A 17,523-nucleotide genomic window follows, 5' to 3' on the forward strand; every position below is an offset into this window, starting at 1 on the left:
TAAGTGATATCGTAATGATATTTGTCTTTGTCTGACTTTTATGTCACTTAGTATGATCATACCTAGGTCCATCCGAGTTGCTGCAAATGGCATTATTTCATTCTTTTTTATGGCTGAGTAGTATTCCATTGTGTGTGTGTGTGTGTGTGTGTGTGTGTGTGTGTCACATCTTTTTATTTTATTTAATTTAATTAATTAATTTATTTATTTTTGGCTGTGTTGGGTCTTTGTTGCTGAGTGCGGGCGATCTCTAGTTGTGGTGAGCGGGAGATGGCTCATGGGCTTTAGAGCGCAGGCTCAGTAGTTGTGGCGCATGGGCTTAGTTGCTCCACGGAATGTGGGATCTTCCCAGACCAGGGCTTAAACCCGTGTCACCTGCATTAGCAGGTGGATTCTTAACCACTGTGCCACCAGGGAAGTCCCGCCACATGCATCTTAATTAGTATCGCTAGATAATTTAATTGCACTGGATTATTTTCAACCTCATGCAATGCTGAAAGATTGGTATTATTTTCCCCACTTTACAGATGAGGAAATCGAGGCTTAAAGGGCTAAAGTAACTTGCCCAGGGTCACAGTAATTGATGACTAAATTAGGAACAGAATCCAAGTTTGTCTGTTGCCAACCTTCTCTTCTGTGTGCCACGTCAAACTGCCTTAGGCAGAAAAGCAGGGAGCCTCTGGGAGGCCAGCGTGCACCTGACCTTTCTTCGCTCCGTTCAGTGAAGATAAGGCCTGGAGAGCATTAGCAACGCTGTCTTTCAGATATGGTTTTATTTGCTCTCTTTTATCTGATCTGTTTTAATGATAATATTTCATACAAATGTTTAAAAGGATGCTGACAAATGGAGGAGGAAAGTTAGAGAAGTAAAAACTGCTTTCCTGAAAAAGCCAGTCCCCATGCCAGAGTAACCAGTGGGCCCGAGCCCTAAAACCTCATGCAAACGTCAGTGTACACCTTTGCACTTCAGCACTGAATAGGAAAGCATGCCGGCCCCATCATTTATGGCTCATCAATAATACATTAGCTTGAGTCCCAGAGGAGCTCACACGCAAGGGAGAACAGACCTTTTTGTTTGGTTTATTGAGTAGCTGAAGGGGCAGAGCAAGTTCAGTGAGGTTTCACTGGTGTAGTTCGTTCAGGGGGCTTAGACCTGGACCCCCAGGCCAGCTCCTCACTCCCCCACCACAGCCCTCCCCCAGCACTCTTTTCATCCCCCATGCCCCCAAACCAGCCCCTGCAGCTCAAGCATCACTGTCCTGGGAAGCTTCCATAGTGTATGCAGGGATCTTTTTGTTACAAGTGACAGAAATGAATTCAAAAGTTAAAAAAATAAAAGTTTAAAAACTATCTATCTGAGGGAACTCTATTCAATACCCTGTGATAATCCACAATGGAAAAGAGTATGAAAAAGAATACATATGTATGTATAACTGATTCACTTGGCTGTACAGCAGAAATTAACACAACACCGTAAATCAACTATGCTCAACATTTAAAAATAAAATAAAATAATAAAAATTATCTATCTATTTATCTACGTATCTATCTATCTACCTACCTACCTATCTATCGAGGCGTCCACCACAGCTGCGGGCAGGTGCCAGAGGATAGCTTCTTTGTCCCTTGGGTCTCTCCATAACGTTGGAAGCCTGCCATCTTGCTACCAGCTTCTGCGTAATATGCCATCACGTAGGTTCTGTTGGTGCCACTCCTATTGGCCCTGCTTCAGCCGTGTGTCCATCCCTGAAGCAGTCACTGTGGTCAGTTGGCGGGGGCGACTCTCCTTGCCCAGGTCTGGGTCACATGCTCACGCCTGGGTTGCCTGTGGTGCAAGTCCCACCCAAGCCACGTGGTCTGCGAGTGGGGACGGCCAAGGGAGCTCCTTGTAGCAGAAGAGGGAATGGCGGTTGGCCAGACACAACCAACACACGCCTAGGAGGTTGAACCTTGTAAAATCATCACTATCCAAATGTAATTTATCTACAAAGATGATGAGTGACATGACAGCCTAATACATTAACCCTCAAGGCTTAGTCTGGTCCTTTAGTATGTATACGCTCCCATAGAATTTATCCCAGTTTATGATACCCACCATACATTCTGCAGTTGCTTACTTCAGCCAACCAATAGGTTTGTTAAATGTGTGGTTGTGCAAACTTCTGTGTCTTGACTACCAGCCTCAGTCATCTTTCCAGGCCTCCTGGGAGCGGGGTGCAATCACAGCACCATGGGCTTCATGCAGGCAATTTCCCCAGGCCTCTATTGGTCGGCACAGCACCTGGAACACAGTAGCTGCTCAATAAATAAGCACTGAGTGGATGTGCTTAGCTAAGTTCTCTCTCTATATATATATCCTAATTTCTTGTTGAAGTAGTTAAACATAAATCTCCAGCCAACCACGTGACCCCTCTCCACAAAATGAAGAAAAGAATGAATCAGTTTTATTATTCAGTGACCATTAATAACCAGACTCTGATGCACATCACTGGCAATTCCATGGCAAAGACAAATAGAAATCTTACCCTTTTATAAAGCCAGACAGATACAATCCATAGTACACATGCTAATTGTCTTTACCAAAGGAAAAATAAAACTTCTCCTATCCTTTTGACAAGCAGGAAATTACAACTTGGAGCCAAGTGCTTGGGCTAAACTCCCACAGTATTAGGAAGACAGGGCACCATCCTCCTTGACATTCACATTGCAAAGAGATGGTTCCAAGACCTTCATGAAAGACATTCCTGGGATGCAAAACTGGCAAGAGGCTATTGAGCTTTTATAAAGATTTACATACATCTCAAAGAGACAAATGGGATTTATAAGTTTTCTAGAGGAAATGTTGAAAGAAAAGGGAGAGAAGAAAAGCTCTCTTTCCCTTTTGATGCCAGGGAAATGTTTATATTTCATTTTGGTAGGGGGTGGGGATTTGCGCTGTAGGGGAGGAGAAATCTCATTCCCCCTCCCCTCCCAGGTTCAATGGCTGAAGCCTGTGCGAATCGGTCTGATAAAAGACAGATTAACAAGAGAAAAAACAGTTTTAATTACCCACTTATGCACGGACTTTCACAAGGAAACCAGAGTCCAGGAGGCAGCCAGATGATTGGGGTTTATTTATTATTTTAAAAAATATTTAATTATTTGGCTGCGCCGGGTCTTAGTTGCGGCATGTGGGATCTAGTTCCCTGACCAGAGATCGAACTCGGCTCCCCTGCTTTGGGAGCGCGGAGTCTTCACCACTGGGCACCAGGGAAGTCCCCAGATGATTGAGGTTTATATACCGTCTTAGGCTAAACAAAGGAAAAGTGGTTTCGGGGCTTCTGGGTGGGGAGCTGACCTAGGAAGGAGGGGTGGCTGGATGGTGAATGAGGTTTGTCTCGCTGTGCAGGTAAGACTCTCTCAGATGATAAGGCTTGTCTTCAGGAGTAGCTCTCTTCCTGCTACAGAGACTTCTTATAAATGGAAATTTCCTTTACAAAAGGGCAGCTTTGGATTTTACTTTGGGCAGTTCTGGGGAGGTGAAGAGCTTTTCCTGTGTCTGCTGCTTCTCAATTCCCTTTAGCTCAAAAGAATCCTTATGCCAAAGCGGCATATTTGGGGTGACGTTCTGGTGCCCTTCAGTATTTAGCCTTACACTGCCTTGATAAGGGGTGATAAGAATATCTGTATGAAACAGTTAGGGAACAAGTTACCCTGGAACCAAATACAGGATCTCCCATCCTCAGGGTAACTTAAAAAAATTTTTTTTATTGAAGTATAGTTGATTTACAATGTTGTGTTAGTTGCAGGTGTACAGCAAAGTGATTCAGATATATAATTTATAGATAGATAGATAGTCTTTTTAGATTCTTTTCCATTAGAGGTTATTACAAAATATTGAGTATAGTTTCCATGCTATACAGTAGGTCCTTGTTGTTTATCTATTTTATATATAGTAGTTTGTATCTGCTAATCCCAAACTCCTAATTTGCCCTTCCTCCACCCCCTTTCCCCTTTGGTAAACTTATGTTTGTTTTCTATGTCTGTGAGTCTGTTTCTGTTTTGTAAATAAGTTCATTTGTAGCATATTTTAGATTCCACATATAAGTGATATCATACAGTATTTGTCTTTCTCTTTCTGACTTACTTCACTTAGTATGATAATGTCTAGGTCCATCCATGTTGCTGCAAATGGCATTATTTCATTCTTTTTTTATGGCTGAGTAGTATTCCATTGTTTATATATACCACATCTTCTTTAGCCATTCCTCTGTCGATGAACACTTAACACTTAGGTTGCTTCCACATCTTGGAAGCATCTTGGCTGTTGTAAATAGTGCTGCTATGAACACTGGGGTGCATATATCTTTTCGAATTAGAGTTTCAGGGTAACTTTTAAGTTACTGTTGTGAGGACATGACTTCTAGCGTTTGAAGCGGTCATGACTTAGTTTATACGCCCTACTCCACCTCGCAGTGTAACTTGGAGAAAGGGATAGGACTGAAGACCTAGAAAATCATCAAAATCAAATAGACGCCCCTCTCTGACGCTCATAGGGGTTATAATGAATTTAGAGGGTGGACATACAGTTTCTTTCCACATCCCACCTAGCAGTACTTAGGGTTTCACATGCTCCTCCAGGATCTTCCTACTCGTCCATCAAGAGGCGGCATCTATTCTGCCTCGCCTAGAACCGGGGCCGGCTTCTATGATTGTCTAGACAACAGAAAGCAGTGGAAGCAGCACTGTATGACCTCTGAGGCTGGGTCATAAATTACGCTATACTGTCCACCTGCTCTCTCTTGGGACAAGCACCTTGGGGCTCAAGAGCCACGATGTAAGAAGCCCAGGCAGGGGACTTCCCTGGTGATCCAGTGGTTAGGACTCTGGGCTTCCAATGCAAGGGCCGCGGGATCGATCCCTTGTCGGGGAACTAAGACCCCACATGCCACACAGTGTGGTCAAAAATAAATAGATAAATAAATAATAAATAAAAGATAAGTTAAAAAAAAAAAAAAAGAAGCCCAGGCACCCTGAGGCTGCCTGACGCTGGGACCATGTGGAGGGAGCACGCAGAGATCCACGCAGAGATAGAGGGGGACCCTGAGGAACCCCAGCCATTCCAGCCCCAGCCATCCAAGCAAGCATGTCTTAGGGTGACTCTGACTGCAACCACGTGAGACACCCCGAACCAGAACTGCCTGCCGAGCCCAGTTAGCCCCCAGGACTTCGAAAGGATAGTAAATCATTGCTCTGATTTTCCATCACTAGATTCAGGTGTAAGGGGTATAAGCGTGATGGAGACAACTCAGGGCTGGGAATCAAAAGACCAGCGTTTCAGTACAGACAGTCCTGTGTGATCTGGACCTTTGGCCCCATCCACTTTGGTTTCTTCATCTGTTAAATGGGCACAATGATACATCCAAGTGGGGTTATTCTCCTTTTGCCTCAACCCTACCTTCTCCACGCAGAAGGTTAAACTCTGTGGACAGTTTCTTCCCCCTCTGTCTGCCTTGTTTCTGGCTTTGGGTTGGGTCCAGCCGATGGAGGACACTGCCAGGAGATTCTGCGGGCAGAGGAGAGGTCAGGGTATTTATCCCAACCTGACCCCTTGCCAGGCCACAGCTGTGAGAGTGGCTGCATTCCCAAGGGCAGCTCTTGCCAGCTTCAGGGGACACTGCTTTCTCTCTCTGCTCCTTGTTAAAGGAAGATTATTCTGATTCTTGTTAAAATGGTAAGGAAGCCTTTATTCAAGAGTGTTACAATAGCCAGGACATGGAAGCAACCTAAATGTCCATCGACAGAGGAATGGATAAAGAAGATGTGGTATATATACACAATGGCATATTACTCAGCCATAAAAAGGAACGAAATAATGCCATTTGCAGCAGCATGGATGGACCTAGAGATTGTCATACTAAGTGATGTTAAGTCCGACAGAGAAAGACAAATACCATATGATACTGCTTATATGTGGAATCTAAGAAACGGGTACAAATGAACTCATTTACAAAACCGAAGTAGAGTCACGGCTGTACAAAAAACAAACATCCAGATTACCAGGGGATAAGGGGAGGGAGGGATATATTGGGAAGTTGGGATTGACTTATACACACTACTATATATAAAATAGATAACTAATAAGAACCTACTGTATAGCAAAAGGAACTCTACTCAATATTCTGTAATGACCTATATGGGTAACAAATCTAAAAAAGAGTGGATATACATATAACTGATTCACTTTGCTGTATGTACAGCAGAAATTAACACGACATTGTAAATCAACTATACTCCAATAAAACTTAATTAAAAAAAGACTGTTACAACAGAGGTATTGCAATAGGGCAGAGAGCTGGGGCTCAACTTCAAATACAGCAAGAACAAGCGGGGATTCGTAGCCAGGGAGCAGGGTGAGGGCGGCAGTGGATGGAAGACTACTCAGAGGAGGCATCAAGACAGGGAGATTTCCTGCTAAACGGAGAGAACAGCCTTCTTGCTGCAGGCAGGGTGGGATTAGACATCACAGGTGGGGGACGAGGAGCTCAATCAGACATCAAGGGGGGAGGATTCCCAGTAACCGAAGGCCGGAGTCTCGCTGAGGCTGGGCGTGCAGGCCAAAGACAGACGGGGCCAGGTCAGAGCCTAGTCGAGAAGAGGCTCAGAGAAGCCCGACCAACGTCTGGTCAAGGAGAGGGTCTCTGTCACCTGTCAGGCCCGCTGCGGCCGAGCCCGGCACCTCACGTCCCCTCTCGGTTCCCTCAGTCCTGCCCACACCTCCGCACGGTGTCCTTTCATTAAACTCTTCAATGAAACCATGTGAACCATGGGGTCTCTCTCTTCTTCAGCCCCTGATCGTTGGTCCTACCGACCTCTGGAGTTGTTTCTAGGATCAAAGGAGATGCTGCAGGCAAAAGAGCTTTAGAAACCCTGAGGGTAAGGAAGTCATCTTCACGATTGAGAGAAATCCTAGTGCCCCCGCAAAGGACTCAGGGCCGGGGCTTTGGGCTCAGTCCTGGGCAAGTGTTTACCTTCCCCAAGCCTCCAGTTCCCATTCTATTCATCAGACAAAGTGAATGCCTCTCATTGACTCTTGGAGGATTGGCTATGGTAACACACCCCAAATTACTAAAAGACTCCCTAGCACATGGTGGGTATTAAATACATGGTTAGTTCCCTACCTTCTCCCTTCCACTACTATTCTCAAATTGTTTTCTCAGGCAGGTTTTACAAAGCCACTGACTGCATCCACGGCTTCCCACGGAGCATTTCAGATCTTGTTCTCAATACTCTGAGAGACAGAGCATCCTATTTAAAGAAGAATGGTTTGCCACGGGCCAGAAATTGATTGAATTGCCCAGAACAAATGTCATTTTGCTTTTTCACTGGCAATCACGACACAGTGGTTACAGAAACTATTCAAGTAACACGAAAGTCTATACAGTAAAAATGGCACGTCTTTAACTCATGCACTTTCTAATGCACGTTTAGGATGTCAGGGTTTAGGGAAACCCAGTTGATAACTTTTTTTTCCAGCCTGAATCTTGAACCAGTTGAGAAATACGATTAAGACAGATGGGGCCCAATATCACTTTTATTAGTGATAACGTTGGTCTTGGAGAATATGGCTTATACTTGTAGGCTGGAATGAGATAAAAACCACCACCTGCCACTGACCACACTGGATCAAGGCAGTCAGAATCTTGACCTCCAATGACAGCCTGGCCCAGGGCAATCCAGTTATAGGCTTTCTGCTAGTGGGAGCACTGTGCGTGCACGTGCGTGTGCGTGTGTGTGCGCACGCCCGCAGAACCTCAGGCCAATCCTTATCCCAAATGCGTCAATCACGCAGAGCTCGCCTCACCTCCACGTGTGCAGGAGCGGGTGGGGGGAGGGGGAATTCAATGAGCTGACGGACTTTAAGTGCCTGAAAGAAAGATCTAGATAGGAGAGACACGAGGAAAGGGAATGGGCACCAGGGCAGAAAAAGAAAACCTTGGGTCTACAAAAGCATTTGAAGATGCCTTGTACCGAGAGGCCAAAAGCCAACCTCCAGGACATCTGAGGCCTCAGACTCAGCATGAGCGGCTGCTGGGCACACCTGCCTGATGCTGAAATAGCCTCCCGGGGACACCAGGAAGCACAAAGCCTCCAGCACAGCCCCAAACGCCTGGGTGCACCGGATGGTCTTCCTCCGTCTCACCTGATCATCAAAGGCTTCTCAGTGTGGTGGGTGTGCAACTTTCTGGAATGAGCGTGTGTAACTAATCAGAAAGAAAAATAAAGTGAAAATCGGAAATAGAGTAGCTGCCCCCCAGAATAGATGCCATAGCGATTTCCCAAGCGCCCGCTGTGTCACAGGGCACTCGCCCAACCTTCTTTCACCGGAAGGTAGGTGGGTATTATTAGACGTGTTGTTCCGGAGGAGAACAGAGGCTCGAAAAGGTGGCGCACGCCGCGCAGCGGCGGCGGGGCTGACCCGGGCTTTGGGGAGGGCTCTTTCCCTCCGTGGGGGTGTGTCGGCGGGGCAGGCCGAGGCCGTGGGAGCCGCTGCGGCCGCGCCTTCCCTCTGCCTCTTCCGCCGCCGACCTCCGCGCGGGACCTCAGCCAGCCGCGGTGGGCGGAGGACTGCACGCCGCGCCGCGTCCTTATCAACCGGCCGGGCGGCGTGGCTCGCGGCCACCTAGTCCGAGGAGGCGAAGTCCCGGGTGGGGCCATGGCTCCTCGGGGCGCGGGGGCCGACCAGGATCCGAGAGGAGGCTGGGAGCGCTGAGCCCGGAACGGGTGGTGCGCGCGGGCAGGCGGCCGTCGGGGCGCCCAGGGAGCGCACGCGGCACCATGCGCGCCCTCCTGCCTCCGCTGCTGCTGCTCGCCTGCGCCGCGCACGCCGTGAGTACGCGCGCCTCCGCGGGTCCCACGCGGGGTGGGGGTGGGGGACGATCTTCCGCTGGGGAGTGGGAGCCCTTCCTCCGCATGCGTCCCCCACAGCTACGATCTCTCTCCGCTCCTCTCCGGACGGCCCGCTCCTCCAAAACACCATCGGCGTGAGCCTGGGCGCAGGCAGCGCTGAGATAACCCCCTTGCCCTCCAGCCCACCCCTTCCTCCCGGCTGCGCCTCCGGGGCCCTCCTAGGCGGAGTTCTGGAGCCGCCCCTGGCCGTGCGTTTTGTGTGCCGGGCGCTTTGCCTGCGTTATCTCCTTGAAACCTCATCATCGCCTTTCGAGGTTGATGTGTTCACCCTCACTTTGCGGACAAGAAAAGCGAGACTTGGAAAGACCAAAAATCTTGCCCCGATAAAAGACAACTGGAACCCAATCCGTCTGCTCCAAAGCCTTGACATTTGCACACACACCGGGCTGCGGATGGGAAGACCTCCGAAAGCTCTGGCCGCAGCAGCTGCTGGTTCTGTGATGGGACCGCGTCTGCGGCTCTCCCCCTCGTCTCTCCTGTGGGTTTGGCTCCCCAATGTCTGTGTGTCTGGGGACTCCTGGGAGCAGCTGGTCTCCCCAAACCAGGCCCAGGGAGGAGCTGGCCGAGAACAGAGAAGGCAGCAGTGGGTGGCGTGTTTTTCTTTCTTTCTCGGAAACTCCAGGGAATCCGGGCCTCTCCCTGTGGGATTTCTGAATGGGAAAGTGGCTGCACCCAGACTGGCTGGCTGGAAGCGAGGGCGGGGGGTTGGGAAGTGGGCGCACAGATTCCAGAACCACTCTTTCCCAGCAGCCTTCCAAACTGGCCGCCGGGGCCTCTGTCCCAAGAAACTTCACAGGGAGAGCACTTGGGGACCTAATTCTGAGTCTGCGGTCTCTGTCCTGGGCAAGTCCTTCCTGGTGTCCACTGACCTCGCCTTCCTGTAGTCCTATCCTGTTTGACTGCAAGAAAGACCTGCTTCCCGAGCTGACGGGAGTGTTGGCACGCAGTAGGGGCGGCTCTGTGGCATCCAGGCTGGCGTTTGGGGCTCTGTTCCCAGCTCGCTTGTAACTTGGAGCCTCTTGTTCTAGGGCTGGAGTTGGAATGTGCTAGGGCAACAGCACCCGCTCCTTAGTCTGAGCTCCCACTTCAGGGAAACGCCACCTGAGACGGTGGGGACAGTTCAAAGCCCAGTGCAGCCTCCAGGTGTGTTGTGATTCGGTGCCCAGGGCTGGGAGGCAGCTGCTCCAGGTAGCTGGGCTTCAGGACTGAGGTTCAACCTACATTTTAATCTCAAGGGGACCCCGGTGTTATCTCAGGAATAAACAGAGGGGAAAGGAGAGCCTCCCCTTGGTTCAAGTCTTCTGTGTGCCTTGGAAGGATGTTTTATTATGCCCTGGTCCAGTTACCTCCTTTTACGGGGGAGCAAACTGAGACCCACAGAGAGCAGGGACCTTCCCCACATCAGTTGGTTTGTGGCAGCGCTGAAAATAGAGCCCAGAGCTCTGTCCGGGACGCCCTTTGTCTTTATGTGCATTTTCATACACTCCGGTACCGCTTTGTGTTCTTCGAGGTGGGTTCCTGTGTGTGAGTCTTGGTTCTCTGGTGATTTTATGGGCTTATCCAGACCTGAGGTTCACACTTCTTGGCAGAGAACTCCTTCAACAAATAGGAGTGGAACTGACTACTTCGGTTGGACTATTTCCCAGCCTATGAAACCCTGCTTTTTTTTTTCCTGTTTGTTTGAGGCGTCAGACATTCGATTTTGAAATTGAAGGGCATTCAAACAATTCTTTATTCATTTTGTGCTCCCTCTTGAGGGAAATCATAGGCATATTTCTAATTGTGGGGGGGGGGCAGTCACTAAGGCCAAATGCTTATTACTATCCCCTCCCCTGCCTTTCCACACAGGGTGATGTCGGGAGGGTCCCTTGCCAGTGGACTAACAAGTGCTGATGGCTGATGGGGCAGTTTTCTGAGACCTGGGTAGGAAACCCTGGCCACACCTCGCCTGTCCCCACCCGTGTCTCTCATGAGGACTTCTACCTGGAACGCTATTATTTACCAGCACATCTGTCCTCCCTGATATGTTCACTTCGAGCTTGAGCCTTGAGACTTAGTCTCGCTAATCCTTTATCCCTAGGGCCTGTCCCAGCGTAAGGGGGAGTCAATGAGTGTGTGTGGGCTGAATGAATGCATGAATGAGTGAATTAAATGATGGTGCTATCCATAGTGGCTGTCCTCAGATGGGACAGTTTCATATAGCAACAGGTAGTGAAGCATGACATCTTGAAAGCAATCGTTGCTTACAAAATTGTACACAGATATGTCAGCAAAGGAGGAGGAGTCACTCAGGGGAGGGCTCTTTAATCCAGGGCATCTGGCAAGCTGCCCATCCGAGGACCTGAGTTAAGGGGGGTGCAGGGCTGCTTTTTCCTTCAAGCAGGGTTTCTTAACTTTGACGCTGTAATCCTGGATATTAAACCTGGGCTTTTCACAAAGGGTGCTGGGAGCGTCCCTGGACTCTAGCCACCAGAAGCTAGTGCCATCTCTCCAAGTCGTTCCAACACAAAGTGTCTCCAGACATTGCCAAATGCCCTCGGGGAGCAGGCAGGGCAAAACTGCCCTGGGTGAGAACCGCTGTCTTAAATGTAATGTTTCAGGGGAAATGCGTGAACAGGATTCACAATAGGTGTCACTGGATGTTGGATTCAGGGTAGTGGGGTTGGTGACAGGGAATCTGAGCCAGAGGACAGAAGCAGGTGTACCCGATGGAGACCCATTTCCAGACAAGAAGACTTCTGCAGGGCATGGGTTCCTTGGGCTTCTCCACCCTCCCTTCCCCCCCGCTTCATTCCTTCTCAGTTGACGGTACAGAAACACAGAAACTCGAAGAACGGGGTCTGGCACGCATGGTGGTCCCCACCCCTCTCTGGGCTACATCTGGACCCAGAGGCTGACGAGCTCTGTGGCAGCTGGGTGAGCAGAATTTTAGGAAGGCCTGCAAAGGCCACCAGAGGATCTGGCTACTGTGGCCTCTTAGAGGAAAATCACTGGGAGTTTTGGACAATATTCTGAGGAAGCATCTGTGCATTTCTTTTGGGGTGTTTACTGTCCCTAAGTTAACGTGACTGATGATCATGACGGTGATGACGGTGAAGGCTTCCCGTACTGAGCACTTACTTCACACCAGGTACTCTGCTCAGTCCTTCCTGGCACTGATTTACTTCTCACACCAACAACCAGTACCCTCATTGTGCACATGACACAGAGGCTCAGAGAGAGGTGAAGCCACTGGTCAAGGTCACCCAGCTGGACACGGTGGCGTGAGGACCCGAACCCAGCTGTTCTTAGCCAGAATGTGCGTCTGCTCCCAAAGAGAGGCCGCTCTGGTTTCTGGTGCCCAAGGCGCTGTCATGAAATTCTCTCCCAAACCGCAAAACGACACTAATTTTAGTTTAATCTGATCACTTCATAAAACATAAACAAAATACTGTCAGGACACAGCATTTTATTGAGGGGGCCAGAGATGAGCTTGGGGCCACGAAGTCCAACAGGAGGTGTGCTTCCCACACTGTTTAGGGGAGTCCTCTAGGCTTTGGCACCCCCTTTAGGAGATGCTATAGAGTTCCCCTCCCTCTGTCCCATCCCCGGTATTCCCCGCATGCCAGGGACGGGCAGAGCTTTCTTCCTGGCACCCCTTGTTGAAAGCGCAGACTTAATAACCAGGATTAGAGCTCTGCCCACAGGGCGGCCCCTGCAGTGGCCCCTGGTTTGGTGCCTGCACCCCTGCCCTTAGCAAGCTGAGGTTTCTCACCACTGACCTTCACTCGGGCTCTGGAACAACCTGCAGCCCAAGGCAAGCCCCACAACACTCAGATCCTATCTGCTTGCTTACATGACAAACAGAGGGCTGCCCAGCATTCGAGAGGACACGAGAAAACAGGGATCTCCTGGGACCCACCCAGCTTCAACAGGCCTTGTCTGACAGAGTCCAGGGGGCCTCTGGGGAAGGGACCTCCCCGGTGCAACATGTCCTGCCCGTCGTGCTGCCAGGATTCCTGAGTTTTCCAGACTTCAGAATCCCTTTGTGCCCCACATCAGTTCCCTTTACCTTGGCTCCCAGAGGCTCCCCCTGGTGTCTTCTCAGATTTCTAACCTCACCACCTCCTCTTTCATTTTCAACAGACCGGGTCTACCTCCCATTTCCTGAGAGTCAGGGAAAGAACTTCCTCTGAGCAACATCTTGCTCTCACAGATGTGTCTGAATTGTACCCTCCTGTGCCCTTCCTTCTGCCATAACAGAGCACCACAGACTGGGGGCCTTAAACAGTGGACGTTTATCTTCTCATAGTTCTGGAGGCTGGAAGTCCCAGATCCAGGGCCAGCATGGCCGGGTTCTGGGGAGCCCTCCCTCCCCAGACGGCTTGTAGACAGCTGCCTTACCCTCACATGGCCTTTCCTCTGAGCGGGCAGAGAGAGAGTGAGCCCTCTGGTGTCTCTTCTCATAAGACCACTAAGCTATCAGATCTGGGCCCCAACCCCTTAGACCTCATTTGACCTTAATTACCTCCTTATGGGCCCGTCTCCAAACAGAGCCACACCCGGGGTTAGGGCATCAGTATATTCATTGGGGGATACAGATATCCTGTCCACAACACATCCAGGCGGAACAGAGGCTCTGCTCCGGCCCACGGCCATCCCTACACCCGTGCTCCCACCCCCGCCCCTACCATGCTCAGTGACCTGTGTCCTGAGACGACAAAGAGGCAGCCCAGTCCTCACCCACGACCCCTGCCCACACCTCCACCCATTTCTCAGCCAGCCACACCCTGGCTCCCACACGCCACCCACGGGCTTTAGTCACCAGGGCCTATGTTGTCCCATTCACTAGACAGGGTGCAGCCTTTGGTCTACCCGGGGACCACATGACTGATGAGAGGAGCTGGACGTTAATGAATGACGAGATCAAGGTAGCAGGCACACACGCAGACTGTCCTGGTCAAACTGGGCAGGACACCCATGGGACCCCAGCCTCTTGGAAGCATTCCGTGCCAGGACACCCTGTCCCTTTCCCTGCCTTGGCTCCTACACTTCGCTGTTCCCACCACACCTCTCGAGACGTTTCTCCTCTCGCATGGTCCCTCCAGTGGCTAGGCCTCTCCTCTCTCGTGGCTCCTCCTCTCGCGTGGCTGGCTCCTCTCGCGTGGCTGGCTCCTCCTCGCGCAAGGTTCCTCCTCTGGTGTGGGCCTTTCTTACGCTCTTATTCCCAGCCTGAGCGGGTCGTTCCCCGAGGCTCTGTCTCTGGCCTTTGGTCTTCTGGATCTGCTCCCTCTTACCGTGTGAGCTTCTTTGGCCGTCTTACCGCGTCACAAGCCCAGTCTTGCTCAACCACACTTCTCTCACCTCAGCTCCCAGGCCTACATCTCGTTTCCTTGTGCTTGGAGCTGTCGAGGCACCCAGAGCAGATGCATCATGGGAGCCACTCCAGCCCTGCCCTCAGCTGGCCCTCAGACCCCCATCGGCTCCGTCTCGTCCGTCCGCATCCTCTCCGCTCTGTGGGGATGACTTCTTGGGTGCAGCCGCCTGCCGGGGGCCCCTGCCGCCGCTGGTGGTCCATCGTGACCTGGCGGCTGCCTTCCCCACGCGCTCCCGCCTCGGGTCACTCTGACTTCTTGGAGCCGGTGAGCTCCGGGAGCAGGACCCGCGTCCATTCGCCTTTGATTGCGGGGCGTCCTGGGGGCCCAGTAAGTGTTTGATGACGTTCTGTGCTTCGAACTGGTTGTACGATCGAGTGCCCTCTTTTTCTTTCTCATCCTATAAACTAGACTAGTATTTCTCTTGTTTCCCCCTTGAAACTATTCCTTTCCGGTCTCAATGTTGACAGGTGAGTAATTATATTGTAAAGTGTGATGAGCAAAGTGATGTTGCGTTTCTTCACCTCCTTCAGAATTCAACAGGTTTTCATTGTATCTCCTCCCAGATTTTACCTTTTCGTATTTAAGAGTCCAAAATAGCTAACAGAAGCCTCTCTTCACATCTTTCCTCTCTTACTTTGGGGTCTGCCTCGTTATTTTCTCTCTCTGCAGGTTGGACTTTTCTATCTCCAAATTATTCATTAATTGGATAATTACTCAAGTGACTAGGAGCTTTTTCACTCCTTCAGAGATTCAAAAATTTACTTCCTCCGTGTGCTTTCTTAGGAAGTTACTAGAGAACGTGATTCTGTAAAACAAGGAAGAAGAGTAAAGAAAAAGGGAGTCCAGCAAATGGAACTCCAGCAGGGGGAGCGGGGAGCGGCCCCCAAAACCACAGGCCGGTGTTGGGAAGAGGAAGGAGGTCTGTGGGAGGGAGGGCTCCAGGGGAAAACGAATAGGACTGTTTTTCTTTTAACATCTTTATTGGAGTATAGTTGCTTTACAATGGTGTGTTAGTCTCTGCTGTATAACAAAGTGAATCAGCTATACATATACATATGTTCCCATATCTCTTCCTTCTTGTGTCTCCCTGCCTCCCACCCTCCCTATCCCACCCCTCTAGGTGGTCACAAAGCACCGAGCTGATCTCCCTGTGCTATGCGGCTGCTTCCCACTAGCTATCTACCTTACGTTTGGTAGTGTATATATGTCCATGCCACTCGCTCACCTTGTCCCAGCTTACCCTTCTCCCTCCCTGTGTCCCCAGGTCCATTCTCTTATGTCTGCATCTTTATTCCTGTCCTGCCCCTAGGTTCTTCATGACCATTTTTTTCCTTAGATTCCATATATATGTGTTAGCATACGGTATTTGTTTTTCTCTTTCTGACTTACTTCACTCTGTATGACAGACTCTGGGTCCATCCACCTCACTGCAAATAACTCAATTTTGTTTCTTTTTATGGCTGAGTAATATTCCGTTGTATGTATGTGCCACATCTTCTTTATCCATTCATCTGTCGATGGACACTTATGTTGCTTCCATGTCCTGGCTATTGTAAATAGAGCTGCAGTGAGCATTGTGGTACATGACTCTTTTTGAATTATGGTTTTCTCAGGGTATATGCCCCGTAGTGAGATTGCTGGGTCATATGGTAGTTCTATTTTTAGTTTTTTAAGGAACCTCCATACTGTTCTCCACAGTGGCTGTATCAGTTTACATTCCCACCAACAGTGCAAGAGTGTTCCCTTTTCTCCACACCCTCTCCAGCATGTATTGTTTGTAGATTTTTTGATGATGGCCATTCTGACCAGTGTGAGATGATACCTCATTGTAGTTTTGATTTGCATTTCTCTAATGATTAGTGATGTTGAGCATCCTTTCATGTGTTTGCTGGCCATCTGTATATCTTCTCTGGAGAAATGTCTATTTAGGTCTTCTGCCCACTTTTGGACTGTTTGTTTTTTTGTTATTGAGCTGCATGAGCTGCTTGGAAATTTTGGAGATTAATCCTTTGTCGGTTGCTTCATTTGCAAATATTTTCTGCCATTCTGAGAGTTGTCTTTTCGTCTTGTTTATGGTTTCCTTTGCTATGCAGAAGCTTTTGAGTTTCATTAGGTCCCATTTGTTTATTTTTGTTTTTATTTCCATTTCTCTAGGAGTGGGTCAAAAACGATCTTGCTGTGATTTATGTCATAGAGTGTTCTGCCTATGTTTTCCCCTAAGAGACAAACTTGATTTTTAAAAACTGTTTAAAGGGAACTTTTCAGTACTAATAGCTCTTGTTTTGAGGAAAATTTTATATTAATTTTAGCAATACTTTCACCTTCACCTGTTTCTCCTCCTGTGAATTTTAAGTAAAATTATATTTAATACTTTTTTTTAAAGGGGGTGAACTATAGATGATAGTTTTTTTCTTCTTCATCTTTTTTTTTTCTTTTTTGTCTTTAAAAATATTTTCTGGCCCCCTGTATTGGCAGCGTGGAGTCTTAACCACTAGACCGCCAGGGAAGTCCCAGTTTATTCAATTTTAATGGAAGGATAAGGGTAAAAGAAATGTGGGATGATTCACTTCGTACCCACTAAGATGGATATTATTAGCACAGAATAACAACGGTTGATGAGGACATAGAGAAATTAGAACTCTATGCATTGCTGGCGGGAAGGTAATATGGGGCAGCTGCTGTGGAAAACAGTGTGGTGGTTTCTTAAAAAAGTAAACACAGAATTACCATATGATCCACACATTTTGCTTCTGGGTACGTACCCAGAAGAATCAAAGCAGGGACTCGAAAAGATATTTGTACATCTCTGTTCCTGGCTGCATTATTCACAGTAGCCAAGAGATGGAAACAACCCAGCGATGAATGGATGAACAAAGTGTGGTCTGTCCATACAATGGAATAGTATTCATCCTTAAAAAGGAAGGAAATTCTGATAGATGCTACAATGTGGATGTGAAATGAGCCAGACACGAAAAAGCAGATATTGCATGACTCCAATTATATGAAGTACCTAGAACAGACACATTCATAGAATCAGAAAGTAGAATAGAGGTTACCAGGGACTCCAGGAAGGGTAACGGATAGTTACTATTTAATTGGTACAGAGTTTCTGTTGGGCCAGTTGAAAAGTCCTGGAGATGGATAGGGGTGATCATTGTACAACTCTGTACACTAAACCACAGTTAAAATGGTAAATGTTATGTATATTTTACTACAA

General features: G+C 48.8%; 1 protein-coding gene across 1 annotated transcript in view; it reads left to right on the forward strand.

Annotated features, from left to right (window-relative positions):
• The first annotated feature begins 8,747 nt into the window (after positions 1-8,747).
• The window catches only part of SCTR (secretin receptor), a 64,230-nt gene continuing 55,454 nt past the window's right edge, over positions 8,748-17,523 (forward strand). The window contains exon 1 of the mRNA XM_065881194.1: positions 8,748-8,868. Within this exon, the coding sequence (XP_065737266.1) occupies positions 8,818-8,868 (51 nt within the window). The 5' untranslated portion in view covers positions 8,748-8,817. The remainder of the gene's footprint in view (positions 8,869-17,523) is intronic.

The sequence above is a fragment of the Phocoena phocoena genome, chromosome 7 (genome assembly GCF_963924675.1).
Source record: "Phocoena phocoena chromosome 7, mPhoPho1.1, whole genome shotgun sequence".
Taxonomy (NCBI): domain Eukaryota; kingdom Metazoa; phylum Chordata; class Mammalia; order Artiodactyla; family Phocoenidae; genus Phocoena; species Phocoena phocoena.